The sequence below is a fragment of the Amphiura filiformis genome, chromosome 4, assembly GCF_039555335.1.
Source record: "Amphiura filiformis chromosome 4, Afil_fr2py, whole genome shotgun sequence".
NCBI lineage: Eukaryota > Metazoa > Echinodermata > Ophiuroidea > Amphilepidida > Amphiuridae > Amphiura > Amphiura filiformis.
The window spans coordinates 63,972,894-63,984,637 of record NC_092631.1 but is presented as its reverse complement, the minus strand read 5'-3'; the positions used below and the strand labels follow the sequence as shown (position 1 = coordinate 63,984,637).

Below are 11,744 nucleotides of genomic sequence, written 5' to 3'. Positions count from 1 at the left end.
TTTTTCAACCCCAAAATAACATTCTGTTTAGAATGATTTGTACCAAGTTTTCACAAATGTTTTTGGAATGTTATTAAAACGTTTTTATACCCTTTATATAATCCGACATTTAAATGTTTTCTGTAAAACATTTGTGTTTGCTGTACAGTAAATTACTAACAAATGTTATTTAATGATATGAAAACGTTATATACCATTAATGTACTCTTTATATAACCCGACATTTAAACGTTTTCTGACAACCTTTTATAACCTTTTGCGAATGATGTCGATAACGTTTTGTGTTTGCTGAGAGTACATAAATCCGTGCCGATCATTGATTATTGGATATTTAAGCAACGAACGTCAACACAACGCTTTCTGAAATAAGATTAGACAAAACACCGGACCGAGCAGGAGACTTTATTAAATTGGTAAGGTTGTTTGATTCAATATTACATGGCCTCTTTATTTTGTCTTAACATGTTCTGAGTCAAAATCACGCGATAAGTAGATAGTTAAATCTGATATATTCGTTAATAAATCACTTCATGCTTCTTATATCGTTTCGTCTCTAGTCTATGGGATGGAAGGTATACTATAGAGTAAAGAAAGATGGAAGCATGGTTTCATGGTTTTCTTTTAATACTTTGTATGAAAAAAAAAAAAGATTATTTTGATTAACTGATTTCCATATCGAGTAGCATTATATAAATTGCACACTGTTTCATACAATCAATACGCTAGTAGGGTCATGTTTACAGTGGTATAGCCAAAGCCAAGGGCAAAGGGGCAGCTGCCCCTGTGAGAAATCTTGGCCCTTCCCCCCCCTGTTTGATGCTGGCTGCCCTGATATGTAAGATTTTTTGCCATTTTTTCTACTTGTTGTCCCCCCTTTAAAGTCGGCTTTCGCCACCCCCCCCTCTAAATATGTGCTGGCTACACCCGCTATTTAGGTATAATGTGACCGCAAAAGCAGATGAAGGATTGATGCTGGATTTTGGTTCTTTGAAAAATTAAAATTGGGTCAGTTACAGTACCTTTAAATAGGTACCTTCAATCTTGCGTCCAACAGGCAAAAAAGAATCTTATCGCGTTGATCGGTAAATTTTGCAATCGTGTTTCAAAATCTTTTTACATCCGTTCAATTTTCCACACCAATTTATTATTTTCAACATCCCGATAAAGGTACTGATAAAAACAACTCGTACAGGACTATTTCAAAGTGATCCCTACTCAATACTAATATCAAAACCAATTTGCCCTCATATCAGATGACAGAATACCGTAGAATCTATAATGTCCCTATTATCCATAGATATGTCTTCTCAAAAAACGTCTAGAAAACTGCTTTTGTTCTGTTACATGAAATGATATTAAAAACAAACATTATTAGTGTTACCCTTTGGCATTTGAAACTGTGTTATATGGCCCATGTGTGTGTCTTTGTTGCTCGTGGCTGGGGAAATAATAGATCTCCCATAAAATAAAATGCAATATGGTAAAGCTTCATTTGATTGGATACGTTTCATCTAAACGTATTTTAGATACCATCTCAAAAGGCGTTTTCTTTGTGTTGGTCCCAAATAATAAGAGAAGTAATATAGACACGCTATTGTATTATATCTAGTGGGTTACTCATAAACTCATGTGAAACAAATGAATAAGTCGTTATTAGAAAATATGTCCAGGTTTGCTGATGTCACTAACATTACTCTTCTGTATTATCAGTTTGCTGGAGCTTGAATCGGAGATTAGAAAAAAACGTAGTTTGCCCTTGAACCGGCTAACCACCTGTAAATCACAAGATGATTTCATACTCTGATAATGCGATCAAGCAAAATCAGTCGGAACTCGGAAATATTGATTTTGAGATATAGCCAAACAAAGGATCTATTTCTTTTTGTTTTGTTTCCTATTGTTTTTGAAACTCTTTCATTGCTCATATCTTTGGAACTGGTTGTTCTATTTCAATGTGGTTTTCTGCAAAATCCAGCTTTGTAAATGCTTTTTTTGTAGAAACTGAAAATTAAATATTTCCGAGTTCCGACTGATTTTGCTTGATCGCATCACATAATTATACCTAATTGTAATGGTATCAGAGTATGCTTTTGATAAAGTGTCACCGCTTATTGACTGACGGGTGACACTTATACAGACAATGTGATTAGAACAATATAGAAAATAATATATATTTTCTTGGTGTACACTCTACAATGTGTAACTTGCTGTATTCATAATAATGCAATCTATCCAGAACACGGCTGATTCCGGGAGGCTCATTACTGATTGTGTCTGTGAGGTGCATTTGTGGGCGTTAAGAATTCGTTTTGGACCGAATTCAACTTGACTAATAATGCCAATATATCATTTTAACTCGAAGCATGTTTGACACACATCCACACACACCCCCACTTTGCTTCAGGGACATATATCTATGTCGTTCTTAATATCCATATTAAGGTTTATGGGGATGTATTGATGAAGTACAAGACAAAATGGAAGAACAGTACTGTTTGCAACATCAATCTTGCGCACAACACTCAAAAAAAGAATTTTATCGCGTTGTTCTGTAATCGGCAAAGAGTTACTGTGATATTTATAGCGGACAAATATTTTGAATGCTTATAATGTCCATCATGTCCATCGTCCGAACATTTCCCTGTGATGTAATTTGTACAGTATTTATTTTTTAATCCGTGATCATTGTGCTGCACTGTATTCTGCATCGTGTATGTTTCATGCACAGACTAATTGTTGCTATTGTAAGGGATTGATTTACATTGAATAATTAAAAGACAACGTTCAGACTGACTGAAACTTGAAACAATCTGTCTTCGTTTAATTTTAATTAATTTGGTAACTTAGTTATAACGCATTATCTTAAATGTCATTCGATTCTTTATCGAAATTTAATCATGTTAATAAAATAGAATGATATAATATGATAAGATTCTAAATTAGGTTGTATTATTACAAGCTTTAGTCAATATCATCACCTGATCATGAATCATATGCCCTTCTCGGGTCTATATCCTCAATAATTCAACTCTGCAAATCGGGCATCAAGGAAATGTTTGTATCGCGCTTTAGCGCAATTAGTATGGCGGAGATGTTGAGCATTATAATTTCACATTTTATTATTATTATAATTATTATTATTATTATTATTATTATTATTATTATTATTATTATTATTATTATTATTATTATTATTATTATTATTATTATTATTATCATCATCATTATTATTTATGAACGACTATTATAATTTCAGGCTTGTAATAATCATAGTTGGAAATATTCATAATCAAGTTTGAATAAGGATTTTCATTAATTATTTTGCAAACTCGGACAAACCTGCAATTACTGTCATCCAAATACAATAACCTTAAAGGTCATATATATTGCTCGGACAACATCATATCATTGGCAAGCTAATATTATGAGGACAATGAAAATGAATCCTTTTTTTGAGAAAATAAGACGTTTAAAATTGATATTCCGCAAAAAAACTTAAGCGATGAGTTCCCCTTCGAACGAGACAGAGTTGACCTAGAAAAAAGTTGACGTCATGAAATGAGATGTGCCTGCTTTGAGAGAAGGGACTCAAAACATTCTCAATGCACAGAACGTATACTGTTGTTGTTCTCAGAAAAAACTCTGAATTAAGTATTACAAATTTAATGGTTTTAAACATATTATGGATAAAATCAGCCGCTTCTTTTTTTATATATTAGTAAATTGTGATATTACAATTCATATGTATATCAATATCATGAGAAATATTTGGACTAAAAAATAAAAAAATAAATTGAGCTTAGAATTTCAGCGTGATCAATCTGAGACTATAAACCGTGTTAAGTCCACAAACTCATGTATCTAATTTTCCCTGTGCGATATTGCAATGCGATATTGCAATGCTATATGTATTATAGTCTCAGTTGCCCTTTAATTTAAACACAGTATCGACACAACTGTGTTAATTATAGGCATCAATGCAGCATCGAATGTACACATGCTTGCACTTTTATTTCCGTCTCCCGAAATCCAATCCCAAAATTTTACATATTTTACTGTAAAGAAGCCTACGGGATACGGAATCAATAAATGTCGCATTAGTTAATAGGACGATTAAAAATAAAGCCTAAAATGGAGAATTTTTTAGATTATGACACGATTACCCCCGAGCGGACATAAATCCTCATCTTTAAAAGCATATTTACACATTTCATAAAAAAAAGAAAACACACTTCTATGTTATTAAAACTTCTTTTGCTTTTCTTTAAAATGTTTCTTGAATATTTAAGATTGCCTATGGCTCTGCCGTGTCACGTGACATATATTTCTCACCATAGGCAAGTCGTCTGCTACGATAAATTACGCTGGCATTCGGCAACATTTGGTTTCACCGAGATTTCCCTTGCCCTACGTGTAAAAATAATTGGGTATAAAGTCCAACATCACATGGGGAACCAGGGAAAGCGTTAATTTTCGCAGACGTTATTTAGTGGCAGCAATCACGAGTAATCAATCCGATTACTTTCAAACAGTTTGTTAATTAAATGAGTCTTTTATAATTCCTCCAAGCGATTTATAAAGAGACGCTTCCTTTCACATCATTTGGACTGTGATTAGTAATTGGATCTTCTTATAAAACAATTAAATGATACAAAACACCAACAATTTAACCCAACGATATATATTTCATTGTAAAAACCGTGCAAGACTTTGGAAATACAAACAGTTCATTCGCTAGTGAATTGATTCGCAAATGGAACAGTTGTCAATATTAATATGTTTAATCTTGTTTTTGTTATACGCAAAAAATATCGTATTCTCATCTTTTCTTTTTCTTTTTTCTTAAGTGATTAGTTATTTTACACGAATTGGAAGACTTCTGACAGTAGGTTAAAACCAACTGTGGTTAACTGCCCAATCAGTGATTAGCTTAATAAGAAATAACTTGTTGTTTGTAAGAAAGATATATGAGTTAACGTATTTTGCCAGTGATAGGAGCAACAGTTAATGGCATTTTCGTCGATATTGGAGATTTGGCGGTTTCTGTCCGTATGGACACTTACCATGCTTACACCGACACGTAATGGAATAGTCTCAATTGAAAGGCTCGAGTTAGAGCTACAGCAAACAGCACTGCAAACACACAGCAAACAATCAGTGAAGCAAATTAGTTTTAGCTAGTAATAACCGACTTCAGCCGAAACGTAGGTTTATTTGCATAGTGTTTCTCTTACTCTTTTGAAGATACTCTCCAACGCCCTAAGTGGGGTCAAACAAAGAGGAAGTCATCGCCCCCCCCCCCTCGCTTTTTGCTCCTACCTCTCTATTTCAATCTGTTTAAAGTATATTCAGAGAACATCCTAGAGCACTTGTGTATCATTTGTCCTTGTGAGTCTGATACAAACAGTTTGAAAGAATATAGAGACATTGGAGATTTATAAGATATTTTAAACCCTGAATACATCGTCTTCATTGACAAGGGGAAGTAACAACTGAACCTTGGATGTTGAGCCACAGCCTTATAAAAGGTGATAGGCAGAAAAATAATGTTCAAGCTAAATCTGCTGTAGCATACAAGGATTATCTTGCCATTTGTATTTCACTTTAGCTTCAGAATTTGAACGTTCTTTTCCAAACTATCACGAACCTATTTCAAGAACCACTTGGCCAATACTATTATTAGTACAAGAAATGCATTCGTGGTGTGGTTTTATAAAATCTCCATGATCGTGTTTGAAGACAGTGAATGCAATTTCTTGCATATGTGGGGGTCACAACTTATTCAAAAGGCTATCGGCGGGCATGAGATATTGATCCTCTCTGCATGAGGAGAATTTACAGGTATTTATTGATGCCTGGTCCGGATTGCTGAAAGCGTTTTTATCGCAGCGGCTGAGGGTTTCGAAGACACACATATGGCAGAAATACATTTTTGCTACAAGTAAGAGAGTATATTAACCAAAATTTGATAAACACGAATATGTAGCTAAATTTATATTGACAAACCGTCAAAATCAATGCTTATCAAATCTGTACCAAATCTATATTCAAGCTATTTAATAAAGCCACAAAGTGAGGGCACAATGGGAGAAAGAAAATACATGTATTAGAGTTGTGTATTGCGTCATCCTTGTAGCTGATTATTTTACTTTTAAGGATATTTTTAAACGCCATGCATAATATGCATTGTATATTGCTACTGCAACAAAGAGTGTAAGCTGGCAGGTTTCATCGCCTATGAACATTGACAAACATGATTAATATTTATGCGGCTAACACGTTAAAAGGTCTACAAAAGGCTAGCAACGTTAGCTAACATGTTTCCAAGATTGAACCCCAACCCTTAAGAAATATCATTTACTTATTACTATTTTTTAGCTTTTAGAACTTTTTCCCGATCTTTAAATGAATATTAAGTGTTTTTATCCTTTAATCCATTGTGAGCAAACCACGGGTGAGAAAACGGAAAGATGACATCGTCGTTCAGGGACATCCACTTGGGTAAGATTAGTAAGAAACTGAGACAGATGGAAAAATAATGCTGGAGGATGGATGGTTTCACACGACAATAAACAAGATAGAGGCAGAATTATTTGGGCGAAACACTGGGGACAAAAATACTCTCAAACTCTATGTTTATTTTGCGGATATGAATGTAAGTTAACAGCCCTAAGCTTTTTTCAAAGTTAACGTTTGAATAACGTGTTGATATCCCGGTTGATATGCAGACACCTGCGTGCTATTGATATGATGGTCAACAATTTCATTTGGCGCCTTTTTCTCGGTTCTCTGACTAAACACGAAGTTCTAACGTTGTTATCAATATTCTATGGATCATCTTACATAAAGAGCATTGCAGAGATCCGAAGCAGAATATTGATAACAAAGTTAGAACTTGACACTGTTTGACCGTAAACCAATTTAGAGTTAGTTTACCCTGGAAAGGCATTGATAAAGGTTAAGTATGCTTACATTCTGTTGTGGCGGGAATCTGATTCATTTGTCGTTAGAGAGCTTTGTCACAATAGTAGAAGTAATGAAGACAAATAGTCAAAAGTTCAATTTTCAAAATTCGATTTGAAGGCTCTAGGAAGATATATGGACGAAAAACAGTTAATATAAGCTTGATAAATTTGCCGCTTTCATCTGTTTAGATGCAGTTATAAACGTCGTAAGTATCGCAATCATGATCAAAATATCTCACATGTTTTCTTCGTAAGGGGGATGTAATTTTCTTCGGAAAGGGGATCAATTGCAATTTTTATGACCCCCTATCACGGGCTAAAATATTTTTACGACCTCCCCCCTATCTCGGGTTGACAATATTTTGGACCCCCCTTTCGTCCACACAGACTCAGACAAATTATTCATTGTTTGAACTAAGGCGCGGAGCGCATAAAAACCTGATTGTAAGTGCAAAGAACTCGCGCGGAAAGCACACAAATTGTGCATTGTATAACTAAAAGATTGCAGACACAATTTTATTCTATTATTTCATTATTAAGTTAGAAGAATGCGCGTAGCGTGCAACACTTTAGAGTCACTAGCCCTTAATATTTTTATAACCACCTTTTTTGGTGTTCAAAAATATGACGCCCCGTATATTCATGACCCCCCCATTCCGAAGAAAATGACAGCCCCCTAAATGGTAACATGGTGTGTTGTTCTATGCTATGTCGTTCTGTGCTAGTATTGCATGAACATTTCAGGCAATATTAAAGAAACAAGAATCTAATCTTATTAGTAAGAGAATGTGAGGAAAAATAATAGGGTGAGAAATTTATTGTTGCTAAATCCAACTTCTGATAGTCTACAAGTATCAGCTTTTGTCACGTTTCTGTGTCTTTGATTTTAAAAAAATACTGACCCAATTTTCAAGAACAGGAGTTCACATTGTGGCACTCAAGCGGAAGAATTGCAGAACGAAGCTCGTCACTCTTGAGCTCCTCTGGCATGGTTCTAATAACATGAATAACATGGTTCTAATAACTTTGAGACTCTTGTAACGTATTGATAGCAGACAAAGATTCTCTTATATCCACCTGATAACTTCTTAGGTACAGAAAAAAGTGGGTAATGGTGAATCCAATGGACGAGGACATAAAACACATCAAGGATCAATAAATTTTACAAGAGGTTACCTTGAATATGAACAACTGGAAAGAAAAAGAGCAATGAACACCAACTTGACGTGGGGAAATAAGTAAAATATAGACTAGACGGTACGCAGAGTGGGGACAAAAACATTACAATGTAGGCATAAGAAGTAGGTAAAGTTCGATATCCAAAATTTACCATTTCCAAGGCACACAGACCTGTTAAATCTGTAGAAACAACATAAATTAATGGGAATACAAAAGTGCACTAGAACAAGTGATGAAAATCACTCCGCACATAAACAGATACGATAAATTGTTTAATATCAGAGAAATTATTGTAACTCTTAAAATATAGGCATGAAGTCCAATTCCTTTAATTGACTCTCAGACTGTAAATCATTTTAAAACATCTTTGAAAAGTTACTTATTTACAATTGCATACTCATGTGCTGTGTCTTGTCTTTCTCTATACATGTATATCCTTGTAAAAAAAACGCTTAATACTTTGGTGTAAAGCTGTATATAATTATGGTTTGTTGTTGTTGAAAAGATAAAAGCCTCAAGATTGATATGAAATATGCCTAAATAAAAACGATGAGACTATTGAAGGTGTGTTATATGAGCCTTTAATCAGCAAATACAAAATACATTGCACAAAGCAATCAAAATTAAGAACCCATGATGAAATCTGAACGAAAATTGGTTACCCACATTGAAGAGATAAAACTGAAAATAATACATTATTAAGAACATCATAAACAATAGAACCGAACAAAATTCGAAAAGATGAGCGTTCTATGAACCGGCTGTTTGTGCCGATTCCCCTGATGGATATCTTCAACGGATAATTAAATAAAGTGGAATTTATTACCAATGTGCCAATTTTTTGATATTTGTAATGCTCCCGCGTGGTATCAAATCAGAAGGAAACTCGGTTTCGGCACACGATCAAATTACTTCAATTTTGGTTTTAGCTCATGGGTTGCTCCGATGACACTAGATGGTTCGATGGGGTTGCAAACTTTCATACCTTACCTTCAATGAAAATTAAATTGAAATCTACCAACGCCTGTGACCACGTGGTAATTTTTTACACCGCGTCACTGTCATTTATGCACCAACTAAAAATAGAGTCAACACTTTTGAAACATGTTGTGGTCATAACAGTGTAAAATTACACATTTTAACATTAAAATCAAAATTAAGTGTATATTCCATGAATGTATCTTATATCATATTCATGCTTGCCATACTGCAGTTACTGTCCGTTTTCCTATACACAATACACAGTGCTCTCACCATTGACGTGTGACCTCAACAAAATGATGTATGTTGGGAGAATGGACACTTGCCTAGTTAACATCACTGTGTGAAAAATAACCAGCCAATATTTTATTTATTCTCCAAAACTTCTAGCAAATATATTTCTCTAACATGACCTAAAATTACAGCTAGGTTAGATGTTCAGAAATGGTCGCACTTTTGTAAAATATGAGTGAGGGCAAGGCATAGCTAGCCAACTCCCCGTGTTAATTGAATGGAGATTTGACCGAAAATATTGGTATCGGACCGCTCACTTCTGAAGGATGCCACAAAAAAACGGTAAAAGCTACATTTAAATTATTCTAAATAGGTTCTAGAAAATAAAGTTTTGTAACATGTCCTAAATTTTTAGCTAATTTAGATGTTTGGAGAGGGTCGTACTTTTGTGTTTTAGGAAGGATATGTAAACGACAGATAACACCAAAAATATGAAGAAATTATTTCCAAACTGTGTTAAGTCAACAATCATTATGTTGCTCATTTTGAAGAATGCTGGTTAACAAAAAGCAGGTCTTTGTGTCATTTCGTGAACAATGGTACACATACCATTGTTTCCTTTCGTTTCCTTTATAATCGGTTACCCAACTGAAGCTGTAATACCAGCTTTATTGCGATGTCGCACATTGAAAACAGACACTTGTACACAACCAGAGAAGATCTGATTTAATCAGTTGAGCTGCTTCAATGAGTGTTATCTTGGTTTAATAGCTTTTAATGGGGTTTAAGTCCTGCAAAGGTCGAGATGAATTCTACTGTAGACATGACTGCATCATGCTAAGAAAGGAAGTTTAATCGTGTTTCTCTTGATATGCTACTCTTCCGCTCATCGGGGAGGAATACACGAATGTCCTGGTCCATTTTGCAACTGTGTACTATAAACTTGATTTTCCCTCGCTGACTGGCGGGACGATGTCGGCAAAACAGGGCCGACCTTGTTCGATCTAAAACTAGGCAACATTGCTTGAAAACCAGTTCTAAATTTCTTATTTTTCGAAGCATATATGAAGGGATTACCACACGAGTTACAAAAGGCAAGCAATACCAGCGTCCTGTACACAGGACCATAAAGGAAATTGGTTGGAAGTGCACCTATATTGTATAAAAAATAACACACTTGGTCCGGAGTCCAGCAGAGTGTGAATGATATCACTACAATGGCTAACATTTCGATGACTTTCTTACGAGTCCGGAGGAGTGAAAATGCTGGGCCATCACGTGATTCATTTCGCGCCAATAAATTCTTTGCTTGTGATTTGAGTTCTTGAGCTGTAGCTATATTGGCGCTTATCATTATGATTAGTGGAATAGCAAATTCAATAAGAAAAATCCCTGCGCCTTGGACTATTTGGAAGGATTGTTCTAGATATCGTATTCTACAAATTCCATTGTCATTTACACCAAGGTAAAAACTATTTGTGTTTAGTAAGACAGCAACGAACCACACGCCGGAAATGACGTAGTATGTTCTCTTTTGAGTAAAAACAATACGATATTTTAAGGGGTATGCAACAGCTAAAAATCTCTCCCCAGAAAGTGTTGTCAGTAGAAATACAGAAGCAACGATAGATATCCAAAGGACTACATTCGTGTGGATAACTTTGCAGTAAATGGTCCCAATATATCCCGTACCTACGTCGACTATAGTTGGAAGAGGGATGATTGCAACTGATGTCATTAGGTCAGCTATTGCCAGATGGAGTATAAAAGTTCCGGTTTTGTTGCGCATTTCTTTTCTACGCACGTAGACAGCGATGACGAGGGCGTTGCCCATAATTCCTATAATCGCCAACACAAGTTGTAGAGAAGTATTCCAATTCCACACTACATTGTTCCATGTATGGATGGGCCTTTCTGATACATCGGAGTCGTTGTCCATTCTTGAGTCTTAAGTGTGAAGATAATCTTGCTGCATTTTAGTTCGATACCTTGTTTCTGAAATGACAAACAGAAGAGAAAAGAAGAATTAGAATCACGGGAAGAAATTAAAAATTACCAAGCCACTTTAATGGAAAATTACCAAGCCGCTCAAAACAAATACCGTATCAGAACCAGGATTCACATCCTACTATTTTAATAGTGGGAATGTTATATAAAAGTGCGAGCAGATTATATCAGGCGTAATATATATAGTTTCCTAAATTCGGACGAATATTATTATCTTGTCTCAGTCGATATAACTATTGGCAGATCTAGGACACGTAATGCACTGTTCACGGTTGTTTGATGTGATCATTTATTAATTTTTCTAACAAAACATGTAATTTTCAATTCTAGACCTGGACACTATCAATAGCTATTGTTTTAACATACACACACATTTTG

The 11,744-nt window shown here is 35.0% G+C and overlaps 1 protein-coding gene across 1 annotated transcript; it reads right to left on the bottom strand.

Moving 5' to 3' along the window:
• Positions 1–10,200: 10,200 nt before the first annotated feature.
• LOC140149903 (galanin receptor 2a-like) lies at positions 10,201–11,344 on the bottom strand. The gene has a single exon (XM_072171920.1). The coding sequence runs from the start codon at positions 11,296–11,298 to the stop codon at positions 10,246–10,248; it is 1,053 nt and encodes a 350-aa protein (XP_072028021.1). The 5' UTR covers positions 11,299–11,344; the 3' UTR covers positions 10,201–10,245.
• Positions 11,345–11,744: the final 400 nt, after the last annotated feature.

Bases quoted from the DNA above. Each gene is read 5' to 3' on its own strand.
- LOC140149903 (XM_072171920.1), bottom strand. From the start codon at position 11,298: ATGGACAACGACTCCGATGTATCAGAAAGGCCCATCCATACATGGAAC.